The sequence below is a fragment of the Chaetodon auriga genome, chromosome 1 (assembly GCF_051107435.1).
Source record: "Chaetodon auriga isolate fChaAug3 chromosome 1, fChaAug3.hap1, whole genome shotgun sequence".
NCBI classification, from domain to species: domain Eukaryota; kingdom Metazoa; phylum Chordata; class Actinopteri; order Chaetodontiformes; family Chaetodontidae; genus Chaetodon; species Chaetodon auriga.
This window is the reverse complement of record NC_135074.1, coordinates 20,060,271-20,083,011: the sequence shown is the minus strand read 5'-3', so window position 1 is coordinate 20,083,011 and position 22,741 is coordinate 20,060,271. Positions and strand designations below refer to the sequence as shown.

The following is a 22,741-nucleotide window of genomic DNA, read 5'->3' as shown; positions in this document are numbered from 1 at the left end:
TCACCTCCAGGAGGTCGCGTCAGCGCCCACTCCGCCAGTCAATGAGCCTGCCATCGATGTGGATGACCTTGAAGAGTTTTCTCTCCGACCTGCACCTCAGGGGGTCAGAGTGAAGTGCAGAATCACCAGAGATAAGAAGGGCATGGACAGAGGCATGTATCCCACCTACTACCTGCACCTGGAGAGAGAGGATGGCAAGAAGGTGAGTTGGGAGTGGAAACATTGTGGCTGTAAACGGTAATTGTAAGTATTTGCCAATCCAAACACCTACGTGTCGAGTATCGTAACTCGATAGTAACACTAAACACTGACATTTAATGTAGTGTGTTAATATATATGAATGAAAAAAGTTTGTCAAGACACATCTGATTTTTGTCTGTGGAACACTGAGCTTGACATAAAATATTCAAAGGAGATTTTGTATAGTTTCAAGCTGTGTGTGTGCAAATAAGTTGATTGTCTTTAAGTGTACTGTTGAAGCTCAGATTCCACTTATTTGCTTTCTGACTTTGCTCGTCACAGGTGTTCCTGTTAGCTGGCAGGAAGAGGAAAAAGAGTAAAACATCAAATTACCTCATCTCCATTGATCCCACTGATCTGTCCCGAGGTGGAGAGAGCTTCATTGGTAAACTGAGGTGAGGCTCAGTCGTTCACAAGTGAGGATGAAGCGAGGTTCACCACTTTGTGAATACATGATTGTATAAAGGATGTTACTACTCAGAGCTCGGGAACACTTCGGAAGTCCGTTGTCTGCAAACACAGTTTGTTTGCAAATGACTGCATTCTGTTTTTATTTGTGCTTTATGCTGCGTGCAACTTTTTTGAAATTTTAAGTGATGTACATGATCCTTTATTTAACGTTTGTGCTGTCACTGCTATTTTAGTTTTCCTTTAAGTATTAATTCCACACATTTATCCACATTTGCTAAAACCTTGTTTCAGGCCTTGTTTTATTTGTTTTCATACTTAATGGATATTTAATCACATCTAAATAATTGAAATACATTTGGAGTCCAGCCCCATTCCTTTATTTCTAAATGCTTTTGAGCCCTAAAAACAGTGTGAATGACACTTCACATGAAGCTTTAGTGTGTAGCTGCTAAGGAATGAATCATGAACAAATCAGGATAAGCAGAACTGCTCATTAATGGATATGTGAACAGCACCTTTCTATTAATATTCACATATCTGTGTTATTCACCACTCAGTTTTTAAATGCCATGTATATACATTCCTCATAAATATACATTGGCTGTAAACTTCAGCAAGGCCCCAACAAGATTGGTAAGAAGTGAATAGTGAAATAATCTTTAGAGACATCTTCAAGGCTGGGTTATTGGCTCCATGGAAACTCCTGGGGAGCTTAATCAAATATGGCTCTGTGCAGCCTTTAATCTTCGGAGCTGGCCTGATCATTGGTCGATGCACTGCTCAAACCTTTGCAATCACAATCTCAGTTGATTGATGGAGATCTAAATTTAAATGAACAGTGACCTTTCATCAAGTGCTTCTCAAGAGTCCCCCTCAAGGACTAAATGACGTATGGCCTATCAGAGGTAAACAGTCAGCTGTTCAAAGCTGTGGCTTCGAAAAACCATTGCAAAACCATACGACTTAGCCACAATGCACACAAACATATGGAGCTCACACAGTCACTTTCTTAATATGAGTCTACTGAGAAATGCAAACGGAGCAAAATAAGATAATTTATTTCATATCAGGAAGTATAGCTGGTCAAAAAACCCTGAATATCCAGTTGTGTCAATCGTGCGGATCCGCCATCAGATTCTGCTTTTTCAGAGCTTTGCTAACTCTATCATATCTCCCAGGCATTTTTGGTGAATCATATTACTGCTTTGTTTTAAACGTACAAAACCTTCTAGAAATGATGTGATCAAAGGGCCATGGTATGAGAATAACTCACTTGTGTGAAGACTCCTGTCATCTAGAAATGAGATTTAGTGTGCACTATAGAAATGACCAGCAAATACTGTCACATAGCACTGTGAGAAATCATCAGGAAGTGTAAAGACTTGTAGAAAATGTCTGTGCACTGTACGGGGAAGCATATCCTCAGCTAATAAATCTATATATTCAGATATTGTAAATTATTTATATAGTCTGTGCATAAAGCAGCAGGATGTTGCACCATTTCATAGTAATGCTTCTAATGCAGCATTTGTACAATATAGTACACAGATGAGCAGAGTTACAGAGCAGCATATTCCCCACTAGAGGCAGTATTAGACATCTTAAGTCTAGCATTTAAGGTTACAGGATCAGTATGGCCTTTATTTACAGTAGATACGTCAATGTAATTCCACAACAAAGGTACACGTAGCATAGCAAAATGTAAATGGTCATCAACAAGCTGTTATGATCTTCATCTAGGCTAAGGAGTCACTAACAAGCAAAGCAGCAGCCACTGCCCACTCGCTTCCCTGTGTGAGGCAGTGAGTCACTGTCAGGATCAGGATCCGCTCCTCATGCTGGGAAACCAGGCCATCAGTCCCTGCTGAGTCAGAATCCTACAACTGCATCAGAGCACAACAACTGTTCAGCAATCAGAGTGGCATGAAGGAGAGGGGTGGCACTCAAAGGAAACATTTTACAAGAACGTGCTACATGCTGTACATGCTTTCATCAGCTTAAGAGGGTGAAGCATTTATCTGAGGAATCAGTCAACTGGTGTTTAATCACAAGTTGGCTACTATTACTGTTTATTTGTGGTTGTAATATACTGTACCAGTTGACATTGCAGCATTGACTAATATCATGTTATACAATCTGGATACAGATTTGGTATGCAGAGACACAGTGGAAAAGGCCCCTTTCAGTGCACTTCACATGTTGTTTCTCTCATCCATGCTAACAGAGACACACACACAGCATCAGACCTCTTCATGCTGCTTCGTTTTCTGTGCAGGTCTAACCTCATGGGAACCAAGTTCACTGTATACGACAGCGGTCTGAACCCTATGAAGAGCACCACCAGCCTCGAAGCTAGCAACCTGCGCCAAGAGCTAGCAGCCATTTGCTATGTGAGTTGGTCAAAATGCTCCTTAACCCCAAGTTGTACTTTCGTATCTTTGAATACAAATGTTAAGCTATGAGTTGGCAATAAGATAATTCAGTGTGACTGCATATATAGAGATAGAAAACTTGATTAAGACTTACATGGTTTGAAGTAATGTAATTTCTCTAACAATCCACTGAACATGGAAAGATTTAATCCTTAAGGTCTAAAGGAATAAGCAGATGACCGACTGCTTATGTAATTTTATTTGCTTTGAAAATACAGCATCCAGGTTAACGTGTCTGCTGGCCTTTGAAATGCACAGTTCCATTTAGAGAGACCAACTCAGATAATCAGATAAAGACATCCATGCAAGAAACTGAGGAGTCAGAGCATTGCCATAATCAGGCTGATATCAAGTTATCATCTATGCTTGTATAAATCTACTTGCATATTTAGAAAGGAGAGGGGCCTTAGCTTTCAATAGTCTACAGTAACACCAAGTACTAGTATTGATCAGTCTAAATGTGTCTCCTGCTGTGATAAAAAATGTTGATGTAATGCAATTTCAATCAGTTTTGAAAGTATTATATTTAGTTATTAAAGATCTGTTGGGTGAACATGCTTACAGTACAGTTTATCATCTGTTCAATTTAGGAAACCAATGTCTTAGGATTCAAAGGACCTCGCAAAATGAGCGTCATCATTCCTGGAATGAACATGGACCACGAGAGAGTGTCTATTCGCCCACGAAATGTTTGTGTTATCTCATTTGCTCAATAGCCACATCTGTGCTGACCAATTCAGCCTCTTTTAATTCTCATATAATTGATCCGATGTCTGTGGTGTCTGTGATCCAAATTGTACCCCTCTTCATTACAGGACCATGAGTCACTGCTGGCCAGGTGGCAGAACAAGAACACAGAGAGCGTGATTGAACTTCACAACAAGACACCCGTGTGGAACGATGACACACAATCCTATGTGCTCAACTTCCACGGCAGAGTCACTCAGGCCTCCGTCAAGAATTTCCAAATCATCCATGACAATGACCGTGAGTTCCACGCCTCCTCATCTCTATAACCAGATACCGTATCTGCACGTGAATGCAGAATCTGTAGGCAAGTTTTTGGAGTTTGAAGCATTCTGGTTTACATTTGTAGTCCGAATGTAGTCTGAGTACTATTGACCAATCACATTTGAGGTGGCTTTGGTTGCATCAGAGTATGCAGTCCATGTGGAAAGCACAAGAAGCAGACATACAATCTCAGAACACATCAGCTATTACGATTTAGCTTTTTATTATTTTTTTTTCTTTAAAGCAATTTTTAGTCCCAAGCAAACAAAAAAAAATCACACAAACAGACTACTCAATCGTGGGAGCGGCTGAGCAGCAACTCCCGTGTTCTGCAAGGTGGAATTACTGTTTTTGTCAAAGGAGTCGGGTGGCTTTGAACCGAGCGATGTGACGGCTGCTTCTGGTTAAACAAAAAGGATCTTTTTAACAACGAGGTCTGTTTCTGTAGGAATCCTTTCAATAATGTTGTCAGACACTTAGAAAAACAGTCTGAGCCTATAATTGGCCAAAACAAGCATTTTTAGTGGGTGTACTTTGACAGCTGCATTTGGCTGCAAGGATTACACCACAGCCATTGCGATCTGTATCTGAACATGCCAATCGGAGAAGAAAAAAAACATGCAAGGTGTAAAAGCATCGTAATCAGAATGTGATCAGATCTGTTTGACCACATCTGGAGGTTCTGGCTCGCGTGGTGTTCAGATCTTAGGTAGATGTGAACACAATCCGTACAACATGCTGGCAAGTGAACTGTGTGAAAATGAAATAAATACTGATGGGAAATGAATGATATACAGGAAGAAATAACTGTGTGCGACGGTGTGTGTTGCACTTATCTATGTGTCCCTTAACTTACAAAACTCTGTGAGTTTGACAGGCAGGATCTGATCTCAATGAAGACAATGAGAACACATTAAAAATACCAGGAGTAAACGCAAAGGCAAGGTCGGAGTGTGCATTATGCGAATAACTTATCTGGATAGAGATATCATTTTAATACCGGGTGTAAATAGTTGTTAGACAGTAAAACATCTAAAAATTGGGCCAAGGTTTGAAAATACAAGAATTACCCTCAAGGTGAGGGATATGAAGCATTGCATACAAAAAGAGAGTTTTGTGACACATTTTAAATAGAGGAGGGTAAAGCTGTATATTAGTCATTTTTTTCTTTTTCCTTGTTTCAAATCCTAAAATCTGCCCGTAGTTATTCACTGTGGATTCATGATTTGTTTCATAATAACTTATTTTTATTTAACTTTGAATGCTTTGGATCTCCATAATTAAGTTCTGTGTGGTATTGTTTTGAAGCAGCTTGTCCAAAATGTGTTTCCTGGTTCTTCTCCTCTGCAGCTGATTACATTGTGATGCAGTTTGGGCGTGTAGCAGAAGATGTCTTCACCATGGACTATAATTACCCAATGTGTGCCCTGCAAGCCTTTGCCATTGCGCTTTCCAGCTTTGACAGCAAGTTAGCCTGTGAATAGTTCCCAGCCTGAAGTTCAGTGGAGAACTGATCCATCTGTCCTCTCAACAAGGGCTGGTAATGCGTCCCTGGGGCTGGTTTGAGATCTCCAAATCACCCAGTACCTTGGAAGTCCTGCATATCCCAAAATGCTTCATGGGCTTCAAGTTTTGTGTGTTTGTGTTTGTGTGTGTGTGTGTGTGTGTGTGTGTGTGTGTGTGTGTGCGTGTGTGCGTGTGTGTGGTTGGGGTGGGGGGGTGCGGGGTGGGGGTGGGGCCTCGGGATGGTCTTGGTCAGTGGAACAAAACAAGCACAAAGAGGAATCCACTTTCAAAATCAATTGTTTGTTTTGATAACTATAGTCATTTTGTACTGTACTGGCATTATGAAAACAAACACTGTTCCTTTCTGTAGTAGTTAGAGAAATTTAACATTTCTTTATCTGTAAATTATAACTAACAATTCCACATCTGTAAGTTTTAAAAGTTGACTGGAATTTATGTAATCTGCCACACAAAAAACACGATGTCGCACTCTTCCTCAAGCATGAGTACTGCTTATATAGTTACTGAACTAAAAAATAACATGCACGCCACGATATATTTATTTTGTTATTTATGTATTTATTACATGTTAATTTTGTTTTCTGTTGTCATCCGCAATGATTTTAGCAGTAACAGCTCCATGGAGCTGCAAGCACATGAATTAGCATCACAAGAAGGAATATCTCTTGAATCCACACAAAGCAGTTAGCGACGTTGGACGTGGCCAGGGCAGAGGCATGTTACACTGTGCTGTGTACCGTATACAAATTGTGTCACAGTGTCATGTATGTGAATGTATAGGATGATGGTACACTTTACTTTGAAGTCTGTAGTGGATGAGATATAGTTGTACATACTTTATCGTGCCTTTGAAGACTAATTCCAGTGTTACGCTTTGGCCATAAATTGAGCTGAGCTTGAATTGGTCTTTGCTATTCTTGCTGTCCTCACATGCATTGTAGATATTTCTCTGTAGCTACTTTCAATCCAGTCGCCTAATGTGGGGTGTGTTTAGACTGATTAATAGTTGGAGATGCAAAACCTCCGGAAGATAATAATCCAAAGTGCACATCATTGGACAAATTGTCCAGATATATTTAAAGTACATTTAGGGCATACACCAAATTACAGTAAAGAGGTGAATTTATTTAGATTGTACTGTAGATCAGGCAACAGACATAACATCTAAGGCACTCAGGCTTCAAGTTGTGCTCATATCTTCTGATGTCTCCTGTCTGGAAAATTAAACCGAACACAGATTGACTTACTGCCAGCAAACACACAGTAACAGTTTGAATCGGCAAACAGCTTCAATACTTGCATATTTCATCTCTTGCTCTTTACATCTATGATTAATTTTATGCTCCACTGAGGTGCAGTTTGGTACATTCCTCATCTGACTGGCTGTATGTTTCTATATCATGTGGTTTATTGCTGTTCACATTTTTACTCAAACTATTATTCCTCTTGCTCCTTATGGGGCAGTATCCTTTCTCAAATATCTGATAGTATTTTGTATTTTATGACCTTTAAAAAAAAAAAAAATGTTGAATGAAGGCAAAGAACAATCTCTGATACCGCTGTTGTTACTGTGGGTTATGAGGAAATCTTTATCAAATGTGCTATTCTTGTACTCAATTGTGTTCTAACTATTTTAAATATCTATTTTAAAATTGTTGATACTCTCGCTGTAAAGTCTGCTTTTCATACATGTGTCCAGGAACCAAAGGTTCTTTCACTTTCTGTTTTTAGTGCTCTCGTTGTAATGTACAGTAAATGGTGTACAATTTACTGTGGTGGTATAGACACAGTCTTTGATCATGGAAAAAATAAAACTTCAGTAAGTCAAAATATGCTTCTCTTCTCTCTCTTGCAAACCACCCCCCAAAAAAGACCCAGAAATTCACATCGGTCACCTTGTTCGGAGCCTTTCTTGTGGTTCCTAATTGAGGCGGTTAATGTAACATTTATTTTAATTAGCTTTGTCAAATCCTGTGAATTGTTTACAGGGGAGAGTTACAAGCCTACAGTGCATGGAAGCAGTAGAAGAACATAAAACACACAGAGAAAAAGTTTATTTGAAGTTGAGGAGCAATGCTGTCTTTATTGTGTGAGTCTGATATTTTTTACAACAACATGAACAAAAAAGGTTGCATAACTATAAAAATGCAGTACCTTGCAGTAATTTGAGTAACTGGTTCACCTACAACCTTGCCAACTAGATAATGCTTTAGGAGTGGCAGTGTGATATGCAATCGGGATCCAATGTTTAGTAGGACACTGCTACGCTCAACACAAACCAGTTCCACCATTACAGAGATGTCTGGTATGATAATCAGGGCTGGAGACAGACAAACGCTGAATGTTATTTTGGCTGGTTACAGTTGCATTTTGCAAGATTTGTTGTGACTCTTTCTTTCTTTCTTTCTTTTGCTGATCATATTTTCAGCTTTGCCTTTTTGTTTAATCACATAGAAACCATGAAGGTTACTGCTTGACAGTAAGATTCAACTTCTGACTCAGCTGTTTTGATATCCCTTCCTTTATGTCTATCCGTGATCATCTCCAACTGCGAGTAAGTTTTTTGTTTCCGTTTTCTTTTTTGGGAGTCGTAACCATTAAAGATGTTAGTCTTTGACATTTTTGTTCTACATAGCACACGATAGACATTCATTAAACGTTGCTCATGTTCAGAGATAGATGTCAAAGATGTCTCAGGAAATAAATATGTAACTGCTGTAACCCTAAACTTTTAAACTAAAAAAGTACTAAATACTCTACAGTAGAATATATTTATATATATAGATATATGCATGTATATATCTGTGTGTGTGTGTGTGTGTGTATATATGTTCAAAGCCATTTTAAAATGACAATGTAATATTCCTAACAAATGTTTTTTTTAAAAAAAAATAATAATGAAAGTAGACCTTTCCTGCTGACATTTTGGGTTGTCGTACCAGAAGAAGTACAGGTTGCATTGCCTGTTTGGGCCAGTGAGAAAACATGCACAATGTGAGGGCTCTGTAACTGGAATATCTTAATGATCTGAAGCCATTGTTACTGTTACCAGTTACCCCTGTCAAAATGTCCGCAGTGAGAAAGGTCTCTTTGTCAAAGGGGTATGTTAGATGTTAGCTGCAAGAACTCTGAGGCTGTTGAGAATGATGTGCACTATGATGCTGACAAACTCTTTTAGAGAAACTGAATGAAATATTACAGCTTTTTCTCATAATCTGTCCTGTAAACAAACAGCCAAGTGAAAGCTAAAATGTTTTGCTTTATGTTGATTGTAACAGTCCTTTAACATCAGCTTCCGTTTCTGCTGATTGAAGATTGAGGCCGTTCATATTGTCATTACTTTTGTCTGACATGCAACAAGTGTAGTATTTTGTTTTCCCCAATAATACTGAAACATTTCATTGCCTTTGGCACACAGTTGCCTGTTAGTCCCTGGCCCTTGTGCTGTGGCAGTTTGCTGCTTCTAAACAGTGAAAATGGATCAAGTGCAGAAGACGGATTTCCCCTCAGCATTTAATAAAGTGTAACTTAATCACATCAATCACCGGAGGCAGCAATGCAAAAAGCAGCTAATGACTTAATGTTGGCATGACACTTGACGTCTGTGGCAGCTGAGATCTATTTTACCACATCCTTCCTATCTTACCGCACTGATCTGTTTTTATAAATGCCCTGTATAATAACATGTTTGCTCTGCCACCAGTTTTCAAAATCCTTCTCCACCACAGCCCCCACCTGCTTTGCTTCTTGTCTGCGTGCACACTGGATGGTTCTTATTTCTATGATTATTCTTTCTGGGGGTCTATTTGCAATGCTCCCTGGATGTTATTTATCATGTCGCTGTGTATTGTAAGCTGTTATGCCGCATTACTGCAACAGGGAGTATCCCCAAGAGTGGCGCCATATTGGACCACCAGGTGGAGCCAGATATTGCATGTGTGTGTTACACACCGCTCACTCAAAGACCACCTCATATTCTGAAGTAGTAGCCTCAATTCTCAGTTCCTGCTGTGAGCCCAACATGGCTTCTTTGGGACACGGAACACATGTTCTGATTCAAAGGTAATAACAATAGTGTCATTTAAAGATTATCTGGGATGAACATTCCACGGGTCAACAGAATGACTTTATTTTCAGTCTGTAAAGCTTTTCTAGATTATAAAAACAAAAGAGCAGTCATTATCTTTATAATAATTTTGAAATTGTTTCAAAGGCTCTGTAAACCCACACAGGTGTTTTAAACTAACCTGACTGATGGGATGTCAGGCGCAGTTTGTGCACACTTTGACTGGCCTAAAAAGAGGTATAATCTGGCATATGAGTGACAACAGCTGTGTTGGGTAGACCATGACTGTGCAGGGCCTTTAAAGAACAGTCTGCCATTGAGTGTGATGTATATCATAAAAATGTTCCAAATCTGTTTTACCGGAAAAAGGAAATGTGAGAAGCCCTCTGAATGGAAAACTACAAATTCTTCTTGAGCCTGATCCTAGATAACAAATCTAAACTGGAAATAGAAGAGGTTGTACATGAAAATATACATAACAAGCATCAGAAGCTACAGTTTGAAACACTGACTCAACAATATGTTTAAAAATCCATTTTAAGTTATTGCAAAAGTCCTTTATGTCTCTCTCCTGTTCCGCATCCTCAGCCCACTCACCGTGACTTCTTTAGGCATGTCTGCATGGATACCACCATCACCCTCCACAGGCGCTGACATCAACAAATACTCTTCATTATCCTCCTCCGCTTCTTCCTCCGGGTTGGGACAACCCTCACAGCTGAACTGCAGGCTCTCTGCCTCCATCACTGGATCATCTTCATCAGCCTCCTCCTCCTCTTCCACCTCTGTCCCCTCATCGTCTTCCTCCACCTCATCTTCCTTTTCTTCTTCCTCCTCTTCATAAGTATCCTCTTTCGGGTAGTGGAACACATCTCTGTGGTCACTGAAGCTTATTTGCTTCTTCCCTCCGTTGTAACACTGTAGCTCTTTGCTCACCTCCAAACCAATTCTCTCCTGCTTTCTGTCCGCAGCTGGCTGGGATGAAGGAAGACTGAGCAAATTCCGTTTCTCTGCCTCCTCTTCCTCTTCTTCTTCTTCTTCCTCCTCATCCTCCTCCTCCTCTTCCTCCACTTCTTCCTCTTTGTCCTCATCTTCCTCCTCCTCTTCCTCTCCGTCCTCCTCCTCCTCTACTTCCTCTTCATCCTCCTCTCGCACTATGGATAGTTTCCTTGCCATAACCTCTTCCTCCTCTTGCTCCATCCTCTCTGCCAGGGCCTCGGCAGTTGGCTGGTGTGGTGGCTCCTCCAGCACAATAGTGTCAAATCTCGGTCTGTCACAGGGCTCATCATACACTGGGTAGGTCTCCTCTGGGTAGCCTGCAACATCATTTGACATACAGTAGTTGATCTCGAGACAAAATCTGCTACTAGAATGTACCACCAATATACTTTTGTAAAATCATTTGAGAATCTTGAAGGTTCAGATTTAGGCATGTACCGTCCCAGTCTGCACCGTAGGGGACCTCCTCAGCTTCCATCTCCGGGGAGGCCCCCTCCAACCGGCCCTCTTGTATCAACTGTGTGATCTGTCTAAGTTGCCTGAGTAATTTCTCCTCCTTCTTTGATGTTGTAGTTTTACTCTTCCTCCTTCTGCCACTGGAGAGCAACACAGATATAGAAGCAGAGTCAGGCAAGATAGCATTGCTTTGGTACATCACTCTAATGTTCTGATTCTTTTTCTCAAAGCCCTTAGTGAGTGAGAAGAGTCCCAGATTAGGGATGTTTTCTGTATCAATACATTTAAATTAATAGAAAACATTTCAATTACATTATTGAATTTTTATTTGCTTGTTAAAATAATTATTTGGCATCAGTATATCAAAAAGTGACATGAGCATTTTACAACAAACTAGCAACTAGATCATTTTCCTTTTCCTTACACATCAGTTTGCTTCATACAACTGATGCTATTATATGACTTGTGGACTTTTTTAAATTAAGTAGCAGCAGTAGCTGTTAAGTAAAATATGCCTGTGGCCTTTCCACCTTTGAATCATATTCCCTTTCATTTTCAGCCCTTTCATTTCCATGCCAGGTCTAAGCTGATTTATCCCAGTATGAAGTCATTTTTGTGGTTCTTCCATGCTGTGGGCAGTGAAAAGTATATGGTAAGAAAAAAAAAAGTCTTGCCTCCCAGAACCTCGACTCTTTGCAGAGACAATCCTCTCCATCATCTTTTCTGTTTGCAGTAGTCTCGCCTGAAGCCTGGCAAGCTCATAATCAGTTACTGCAAGATTTACAAGAGAAAACATTGTTTTAATATCAAAATAAAATGCATTTCTATATCAACAGTGTGTGCACAGATTACATGCAGGTGTGCACAGTTTGCTTTGTGCTTTGACACACATCTTGAGAGTGTGTGGCTCAATTGTAATGCAGAACAATAACAAAAGTATTTTCCTACTGTACTTTTACTATTCTTTCACTGAACTTTATAGCACCAATTAATGATTATGTGTTAAAAAAATGCCAAATGTTAAACATACATACATATTTAGTATTAGCAGGATCCCTATGGCTGCTAAACTGTAACAAGACAGCAGAACATTTTTGGAATCACTCTGTGCCACATATAGTTGAAATTGCTGAGGATACTTACTAATCTTTTTCTCCACGTTTGAATTGGTTACTGTGATGTAGGTTCTGGATTTAGTAGTCTTCCCCTTACATGTCAACTGTTAGGGTTAGGGTTACATAACCCAAAAAAGAAATGATTATGATTAGATTAATAAACCATAGCAATTAATGACTGGTAATTTAAAAAATCTACTGCGCACATGGGAAGTAAATGCACATGCCAGTATTGTCACAGAAATCACCATGATATTCTGATAATGCTGTATTTATATCACATAGAGTTAGTGTAGCACATTATAGAATTGTATAGTGTATAGCTGCTCTTTATATTCATATATGGTGCTCTATATAAAATATAGTATTTCATATTCATACAGCCTGCCTACCATGTAACAATTACCTTGTAGATTATGTAGAAGATATAAAGAAAAATCCCAAAGCCATATATGGGTATCACTTGAGCCATCAGGTTGTATTTTTTGCCTTGTCCAACGACTTTCATTTTGGCCATGGCCTCAACACTGTGCGTCATGGAGTAAGAAGTGTCCAAAGCCCACCGTTCTGGGTCGTCTGGCAAGGGCAGCTGATGTGTCACAGGAGGGTAGAACCCAGGTCCCACTAGAGGAGAAAAAAATCAGTTTATCAGTCTCATTTTACAAATTAATCATGTAAGTAGTAAAAGCATACATACAGGAACTACTTCCATCCACCATTGATTGGTGTGTAAATTATTTTGATTTATTTTTATAATTATTTTTGATTTATTTTTGTTGCCAGCGCTGCAAGTTTCCTAACATTACATTGATTTCCTGTTTGGTCTTATTAAATCGTTTACTGGCATCAGGTCAATATTTGGGCGTTTTGGATGAAAGAGAATCCAATATATCCAATATTGGAAATATGAGTCTGCTTTATTTTACTGTATTCTACATTTCATATCATGTTAGTATATCCTTTGAAAAGAACACTTATCAAAATCACAACACTTTCGCTAAACATTGGCGAAGTTTTGAAAACTATTTTGGTTAGCAAGTGACGTCATACTTCCTGGTTAAGTGCTTTTGCCGCCCTCGGCGCCTTTTTGCACCAATCATTTGCTATTACTTATGATTGACGGTCTGTTCCACCAATTACAATCAAGCGCCTACAAACCCGCAGACCAGGCTAACGCAGTGAAATGGTAGTTAACAAGCGTCTCCTCACCTGTTTGGCGTGCTGGCCCGCGAAAAAGTGTAGTGTGGTCGTTAAAAGTTTGAAATAGCCCATAAGCGAATAATAGCAGTTTTTATCACGATATAACAGAGAGATACACCCCAAACAATTGTTCATAACTCCGAAATTATAGGTTAAACACGCGACATTTGTTAATAGATAAATGTAATATGGGGATGTTAGCATACTGCTACTAGCAACGAATATAGACGTAAATTGACTGGCATGGACAAACATTTGAATGCTACGAGCCACAGGAGCAGTCCTATTCTCCTCGACTTTGAGACGTGGCTCAAGAGAAGAGAGACTTCTGTGTGGAGTCACAAGGTAAGAAACTGCCATGAAACTAGATTTTATATTGAGCTTCAAATACAGTCGGTGACAGTAACTGTGAGGGAGTAACAGTTCCGAGAGATGTTTGTTTTTAAAATGCGTGCGTTAAGTGACGTTTGTAGCATTTTTTGTTTTTGTTATCTTACTTTATTTGTCAACATAATAGATGCTATTATTTCTGCTCATTTTATGTTTGTGGTCATTGTATAGGTTATTGATGGTTTAGTTACGCTTGTAATTTTCTGTTCTGTACTGCTTAATTTGTGTGAAGCAGCTAGCATGTTTCTTTTAACCAAAGCAGCATCCATTCAGTGAACTTGGAGCAAATTTTAATTACATCTAGGCAGTGATAAAATTAATTAAAACTCCGAAAATGGAATTGTTATTCTTTTTACAGTTTAGCCACTGCCCAGATGTGAACATTGAAAATTGTATTTTCAGCATTAGGAGATGTAAAAAATAGAGATGCCGTGCTTTTAAAGTATCCTTCACACTGCTGTTATTCGTAATGACTCAACTCTGCAAAGACTGTGTGATCACAGAAATATCTCTCTGGTCTTGACTGCAGTATTGTTGTTTTGTGTGTTTACATATGATCACAGTGGTGTTACAAAGACAGTCAATTTTTTTTCATAATATGGCAGAAATCAGCATTTTCCACAAAGCAAATTTTGACTGACTGACTGACTGATTGACTCAACAAATACAGCAGCTTAATCTGTGTCAGTACTCCCATAGTGAACATATAAAACCATCAAATAACAGTAATACACAACCTACAGTAACAGTACTTTCTTTAATATAGAGGATACTTAATATGTAGTTTAGACATTATAAAAAAAAAAAAATAGGGCTAAGCATTTGAACATGTACAAATGTGCAGGTATAAGTACTGCACATGTTTTTTATTTTTTTTTTTTAGAATATATATCATGCACATATTCTGATAAAATACATATTCTTTTTTCCTTCTTATCCGTTATATAACATTATATTGAATGTGTGCGCTATGATGGGGCCTTAGGCCTAACGCACTCGGTATATTCAAAGTAACAGCCAGCAATAACAACAACAACAACAAAAAGACATCGGAGATGAAGCAGGATGGAGGTGGATGGATGGATGATGATCTGATAAGCCGCCTTACCCTCAGGCTGCCCCATCTCCTTTTTCCCTCTGGGTAAAAGCATTCTGGGCAGGAAGAGAGAAACACAGAGAACAGAGCATGATATCAGAGTAACCTTCTGGCAAGTTGTTATAGACATTTTGTCATAGAAAATGACAGCCGAGCATTTATTTCACTTGAACAGGAAAGCCAGTGCCTACAGATGTCATCTCTCATCTGGTGACGTTCCTGCCCAGATTAGACCAGATTAGACCAGCTGCCTTCAAGTGCTGTTTGAAATATTGACTACAAATCCCCACAGAGGGAACCATCTGACCTAGTGCATGCGTTATTGCTGTTATTCTTATTATTGTTACTGTGATTGTGATTGTGATTGTGATTGTTATTATCACCACCTTTACTTTTCGGCTCCTGTTATGAAGCCAAATACTTTAGAAAGAAAATTAATGTTCCCCTGGATTCCTTTGGGTCAATTTAATGTTCTGTCAAAAAAGGAGGATGCACCAAAAGATCCAAAAGTTTATTTAAAAAATTAAATCTTGAAAACTGATTGCCTTTTTTATTTTTTTGCCATGATCTAGAGTCATTACAGCACCACACCGAAGCTGGAAAAGGAGTCAGAACCTTGAATCGTAATAAAGTCATGGATGCTTTTACCCTGAGACTGGTGAGGAAGGAACACCTGGTTTAAGGTAAGGCAGCTCTCTATATTACTTTGCGCTGTGGTTGGTTTAATGACAAGCATTTGTCAGGCTGATCAGTGCTGACTGACATGTGAGACGATGTTGGATTCCAGTGTGCGACTTATTGACAGCTCCCAGCCAGCTATTTGTAATTCAGGTTTGATAAAAGTGGGAGGCTGATGGCTTTGGATGCATCACTGCATGAATTGTAAGAGAAAAGCAGATGTAAGGTTGTAAGTGCTTCACAGGTGTGCCGGTCTCATTTGATATTGCTGCATTTGCTGGGTTAGTGTTGTTATTCCTTCTAGTTGACATCTGTCATTGGAGTTGTCATAGTGTTGTTTTGTGGCGTGTCATAGAGGTGGTGAAAAAGTGAGCATGACTGCCTTTTTTTCCTCAAGCAGTTTTATTGTTTTCCACTATGTTATTATATTTCTAAATGCTGAAACTTAAGATGGTTGGAGATGTCAGAGATAAGCCATGATGACCCTTTCCCTACCCAGTGTGTAATTTGCCCCTTGCTGTGTGTGTCCTCTTTTCTTTTGTAACACCATCTAACATTAGCATGGTAAAATTTAGTTTTTACTATATAAAAACGCTTTTAAGAGACTACACCTGATGTACAAGTCTCTCTGTACATACCTTTGCTTTTGGATGGACTGGCTTTGTGCTGTTTGATTTCTAAAACAGACAACATCCACCAAAAATAATTAATACGGGATTCATTAATTATTCCCAGTCAAAGGCACTGAATACACAACTTGCATTTACAATTTAGGTATTTACGATGAGCACTTGAATGCAACGTATGACCTATCAACCCATCTACTCTGTAGCCCCTCTGGTGTGTATTTCATACCAAAGAGCAGCAGATGGCAGTGCAGGCTCAGATACAGAGATGTGGCCTGTGACTTCAGAGTCCCAACAGTCAAGTAACTCATCATGTAATTTATGGTGTTGCGTGGATTTGTCTAACAGTTTTAGAATCTAGTGACTAAGAGGGATTTTTTGTTTAGTATTTCTCTTCCCAAGAGCATGTTCAGGTTTACCACATTCAAAGCTTTCTAGAAACTGTACAGCTCATGTGCGTTGCTATTAGTATTAGTCCACTATTAGGACACACATTTGGTAAGCTTTATTATGGCAGTACTTCAACTGACGCCTGTTTGGGCCTCAATATAAGGAATATTGTAATGATATGTTTTAATGATAATTAGTGAGCCAGAACTTTATTGTCTACAATGTGGAATGTAAAAAAATGTTTTAAAAACAGACAAACATTAAGAACAGAAAATTAAGAAACCACATGGCATTGATGTGGTAATCAAAAATTATTCGAGTGGCCAAGTGCAAGATTTAGTTGGTGAAAGATGTGTAAGAAGGTTATATATTCAGTATTCTTATTACACAGATAGTCCTGTTTTCTGCTGCGATAATCGATAATATGATAAACTGTAATGAGTTTGAAATGTTTTTTTTTTTTTTTACCAAAGCATTCGTTATTATTCCTGCCATATTGTGCCATTTTAAAGGTGCAGTGGTTCAGTTTTGCACTTAAGCTCAAACCAGCATGCACAAATGTCAAGTAGGTGACCACTAGAGAACTTATTAGTAAAATGACCATGGCAGAGATGATAACTCCTACATGTATCTTTCATGGAATATTTATCAAGACTCCAAAGGTATTTTTGAAACAGTGCTCCATATGTTAAAACCTCAGAGAAGTGCAGGGGTCAGATATGTAATTGATGACATGCATGTGATCAAATTTTAAGTATAAAGCTTGGCTTTGATAGAGGAATATAATTCACCTTGTACTGTGTATTGTACATCACGGACACGTGGTTGCAGGCTAACCAACAACAAGCAGTATCTGTCATTGTGCATTCACGAGGCAACAAAACATCGGAAATACGGTTACAATGATGACGAGCTGTTGTGCAACCTATTGCGCAAACTGATTCAGAAAGAAATGTAGGCATACATTTTTAGAGACTGTTGAAGACTGAAGAAAAGTGGAGCAAGATGAAGGGATACTTGGAACTGTATGTAGTTAACTAAGCAAACACAAAGTTTTCTGAATGATAACTGTCAGAATATTTTTACAAACCTGTCAGTATGTTCTTTGAAGTCCTTGTGATTAGATTAGGATGGTACTGCTTTAAAATTCATCTACGCATCTATATGTATTTAGGCTTCGTTGATACCTCCGAGGAGTTGACCTACATATACATACTTTATGTTTCATGCATCTCAATTTTGATATATCCGTACATCGCGGATCATTGTCAATCATATGGATTGTCATAGGCTTTTGATGTTTTACTATCTGTCTTCTTCATGGTACACTTCTCTCCTTGTTCATAGCAGCCATAGTTTCTGTCTTAGGATTAAGAATCACACTTAAATCTTGTGAAGAGGCCCCAGTAGTCATGTTGAGGTCCAGTTCTGTTATCTGTCTGTTTATATGTCATCTTAAGGCCATCTGTTGCATAGATATATCATCAGTGTTCTTTATTATGCAGATGATATGCAGCTCCACCTCTTATGCAATTCTCAAAACCCACAGGGATTAGACTGGCATCATAACCACCTCTGAGGCATTCAGAAGTGGATGGCTCAATATTTCCTGCAGCTAGATGCAAATAAAACTGAAATGTTTGTAATTTTTTATGGAAATATAAATTCATTAGTTACATCAAGTAACTCACACACAATGTTGTCAATAACTGCAGAAAACCTTTTTTCATTTTCCCAGTGGCCCTGCCTAGACAGGCATGTTAAAAAAAAGTGATGCACTTGTGTTCAAGATTGAATAAGTTATATCTTTGCTGAAACCTTTTGTCTTTGTTTTTATCCTTTTCTGCATAGCCTGCTGTAATGCTCTGTATTCTGAAACTGGGGAAAAATAATCCATCATTGCCTCTTGTATTAGCTAAACATTCATCTGGTACAAAGCAAACACTTCATTCATTAGCTACCTTTAGAATTGATTTTGAGCTCTTAGTACATTATAGAGTCCATACAGTCACACACCTCTTGAGGATGTGCTTTAGAAAGGTTGTGTTTCCCCACGTTAGACAAATTTGTGGTGGCAATTGCAGCAGGAATGCAATGAATGCCTCACAGTGAGGAGCCATCTGGTAGTTAAATGGTTGTTAAGAGGTGCTTTGGTGGCTGAGGCCTATTGTCTGTTGCTTGGTACACCAGTTGAATCTGCACATTTGAGCCTCAAGAGTAGACAGGCATTGATACCCTATCTGAATATGACTCCATTTGTGTCATCTAACTATTATGATGTGCAGATCTTTTGTTTGTCCGGTGGTATATGTTGTGGAGAGATGAATGTTGTTTGGCCTTTGTCTGACCTGTGAAGGTGAAAGGAGGGGTACTTGGGGCACCACTTTCTATTTTATCTTCCAATAATTTGTGGGTTGTGAGAATCCCTGTTGGTTGGTTCTCTTCTACCAAAAACAGAATTTTCACTTAATGAGAAGTTTGGCTGGAAGTTGTGGTCCGGCCACGTCCGGCCACGTTTTGAGTGCACTATTTTCCTAACAACTGTTGGCCATGGTTTACCACAGTAGCAATGACTTTGAATGGGCGGAGGTCTGTACTCATACAAAATAGTAGTTACCTCAATGTAACTCCAATTCTGTGAATACAGAGGTAGCCTACTAACAGCTTGTCCCTTGTTCAATGAGTTAAGGACAGCTCTTATATGTAGCAAGCCACCATCTGAATGGGAGGCGGGTGTAACAAGTTGTTTAACTGTCCTGAAACACAGCCGAAGGCAACAAACTAATAGTGAAACTTGTAAATAAAACTCAAATTACACTCACAGCTGTGCTTACTACCATTCTAGTCTGCTACTCATGGAGCAGCTCAACTGATATTTTGAAAACTTGTTAAGGGAGACAGCTCTTCACGCTCTTACTGTAACTGAGATTTTAAGCTAAGTGAAAAATGTAAAGGCACACCAAATCATTGCTCAAAGGTGGATATTTGAGATGAAACACATTTTATGTATGCAATATACTAATGAAACTACAAGCCTGTTGTGTTCTGATCATTCTTCTTAACAATGAATTGCACATGAGAACCAATATGTTTTTCTTGCTGTACTTTTCAGACTTTTTTTTTTTGACATAGCATTAATTTTGAAAGTGGTGAATTGATGTGTATGACAACAGACACACATACTGAATTTTTCCAACTGTAGGAACATGTTCTGTAGATCAGCGATGAGTTGTTTTTTTAAAGAAGGATTTTCTTAAGTGTATCTCATTTCTGCAGCAATATAGGGTTTCATTGCAGTCAAACAATGGTTGTAGACCTTTTCAATCTTGAACTATGAACTGGTGACCTTCATGTGACAGATTGGTTTGCTGACCACTAGGCAGGCTGGCAGACGGGGGTATCAAGAGACTGCTTCAAGATTTTTCTGCAAATTCGCTGAATAGTAAAATTATCATTAAAAGAGATACTGTCATGGCAGAACGTTTACTTTTGATTTTTCCATCCAAAGAATATTGGAACATTTTAGTTTGTACTTTGTGTTCAAATACTTGGGATACTGCTTTGTGACTTAAAACAACCCTGTATCCACAATACAGCTGAACATTCTGTCATAGCTGGCATGGATGAACATTATTGGCCATGCCATACACCCTCTATAAGCTTTTAATCCTAGGAAACAAATATGCATTTGTGTACCCTCTCTGGCTGAATGGATTATAGATTATCACTGCCAACCAGCATATGATGCCAGCAGAGATTATGGCTGCTGTATGTTGAATAAAGCAGATACCACTGTTTGGGAAATTTTGGCACCATGGACTGCTTCAAAGTAATATGGACGTGCTGCAGTATTTGACACATAGAGGGTATTAGAGATTTTAGCTGTAAGGATTTTGTCTCATAATGGGCTGGTATTTTAAAGACAGTTGAGTTCTGAATTGCCATTTTCACCCTTGCTCCCTGTTTCTGTTTTCTATTCCTATTATTCCAGTCAACTCAACTGTGAACTGGCTCAAAATGTATTCCCATATTTCCCCATAATTGCAGCATTGTTGAAATAAGACTTTCATCGTTCTCATGGAAACCCCTGAGTACACATCAAGCTGTGCAATTACTCAAAAAATAAAACCCGCTAATGTCAGAGTGGTGAAAATATCACAGTGCACTCCCATTCCAAAAATCCAGCTGGGAAGTATTAAATTTTGAATCTGACCACGTGCATATTCACAGCCACAAGCTCTTTTAAGAAATGACATACAGACTGTTGGACCATTTTGGGTGGTGCCTTTGATGCTTTGTCTTCTCTTAGTGATGCCATACTGGAGGTATGTCCAATTCACTCTGCAGTGTACCATATTGTTAATACCAGCACTTGCCTTTTATCTGTTTACTGCGCCTCTCTCTTATCAAGCCTTTAATTACTTAATTATTCTTCATTGGGCTCAATTAAAACACAATGGACTCTGCTGCTGCAAAAGTCAACTATTTCTGCTCCTGCACAGCAGTATACAAAGCAGGGGAGAGATAGGCTGTTGCAGTTGGCCTTCTATTATGTACTTGGAATAAATGAGATTCTGTTATTCTTTGGATGAAAGTCTGGCCTTTCTGATTATTATGCTAACAGAAAAATATAACATTGACTGTTATAAAATGTTCATGCTCCTAGAGTCGAGAGAGGAATAGATTCACATACATGGCAATCAAGGCACCTTCCCCAAACAATATTAAATAGAAATCGTTTTCTTTCTCTATTCATGCAAGTGATTTGTTGCGCAATGTCACCTTACTGAATTGTAGCAGACCAGGTTTACATCAGGTTTTTTTCTCCACTCCTCCCCGTGCCTCTATCTAAATCAGTCAATTTATTTCCAAATTGCATGTCGAGTGTAGGAGCAAGGGCTTATGGCAGTATATTAAATCAATGCACTTCTACAGTATGTATTTTGAGAAGGTTTAATTTTTTTCCTCTTTTGCTGATATTGATGGGGATGCACCTGGCTTTGAGTGTCATGAAGGACACACTGTCACAAATTTGTATCCTGTATATTCATAGTAGAAAGACAGTTGTGAAAGGGAATGAGGTGGATTAATGGAGTCGAAACATGTTTTACAATATAGGCCAGACCTTGACTGTCTTTTAGTCGCATGGTTGCCAGTCTGCACACTTTAATTTTTAGTATCAGGAGGACAGACACTATCTCAAGGGATGCAATTTAAATTTGTGTTGCTTCTATCGACTATCATGAGCAAAACATGCACGCACCATGCTGTGGAAGGCTTAAATGTGAGCTCTTCCTCATAACTGCACATATACAGCGTGTATGGAAAAGCATGATTTACTGATGAATTGTTTGGTCTCTAAAATGCCATAAAGTAGTGAAAAATGCCCATTACAATCCAAATCCAAAGATATTCAGTTAGTAAAAGCAGCAAATTGTCATTAGTTAGTTTTGGATACAAGTTTTTGAATTTTGGGTAAACAAAAATTACTTACATGATTATCAAAATAGTTGTCTATTAATTTTCTCTTAATCGACTTCAAGATCCCAATTAATTTATCAACCAATTGTTTCAGCACTACAAACATTGAATTAATGCCCTCAAGCTGAGACTGTCCTAAAGTGTAAACTGATATCCCCATTTGAACAGTTCATGATGTTTCACCCCTTGTAATGACGGCAGGCTTTTTGCTTCCCTTTGAGTGTGCCCATTCAGAACAGCTGTAAACACTTGTGGATGGACAACCCATCACAAGCTGTTTTTTTCAAGCGTGCACTGGCCTTTCACCCCTAGGTTGCCTAAACTCCACAAACATTTTTTGTAAATCGATGTATGTATGTATTTGTGTGTTTGAAGGGTTAGTTTGGATTATTTGAAGTGGGATTGTACAAGGTACTTATCAATGTCAGTGTATTGCCTACAGCAGACAGCAGTGGGCATCTACTGGAGAAGCTTGGAGAAGCAGCAGGAGTGCTGGTGTTGGAAGCTGAACAATGTGCTGCTGTAGGCAGGGGGCAGCAGCAAAACGTACTATAGCTACCTAAAAAAAAAAGGCTGAACTCAAAAAAATTAGTTAAAGTGTATGCTGTATTTAGAGTATTTTC

General features: G+C 38.8%; 2 protein-coding genes across 5 annotated transcripts in view; one reads left to right on the top strand and one right to left on the bottom strand.

Annotated features, from left to right (window-relative positions):
• The window catches only part of tub (TUB bipartite transcription factor), a 42,852-nt gene extending 35,401 nt beyond the window's left edge, over positions 1–7,451 (top strand). For all 4 annotated transcript variants that reach the window (XM_076728833.1, XM_076728824.1, XM_076728849.1 and 1 more), the window contains exons 7-12: positions 11–202; positions 523–635; positions 2,927–3,041; positions 3,674–3,772; positions 3,899–4,070; positions 5,445–7,451. In XM_076728833.1, the coding sequence (XP_076584948.1) occupies positions 11–202; positions 523–635; positions 2,927–3,041; positions 3,674–3,772; positions 3,899–4,070; positions 5,445–5,578 (825 nt within the window). In that variant the 3' untranslated portion in view covers positions 5,579–7,451. The remainder of the gene's footprint in view (positions 1–10; positions 203–522; positions 636–2,926; positions 3,042–3,673; positions 3,773–3,898; positions 4,071–5,444) is intronic.
• Positions 7,452–8,449: 998 nt separating this feature from the next.
• ric3a (RIC3 acetylcholine receptor chaperone a) lies at positions 8,450–15,133 on the bottom strand. The gene is made up of 6 exons (XM_076737900.1): positions 14,956–15,133; positions 12,664–12,881; positions 12,286–12,361; positions 11,817–11,913; positions 11,125–11,282; positions 8,450–11,003 (listed from the first exon to the last, which is right to left on the bottom strand). Exons 1-6 carry the CDS (start codon positions 15,071–15,073, stop codon positions 10,246–10,248), a joined length of 1,425 nt encoding a protein of 474 aa, XP_076594015.1. The 5' UTR covers positions 15,074–15,133; the 3' UTR covers positions 8,450–10,245.
• Between the last annotated feature and the right edge of the window lie 7,608 nt (positions 15,134–22,741).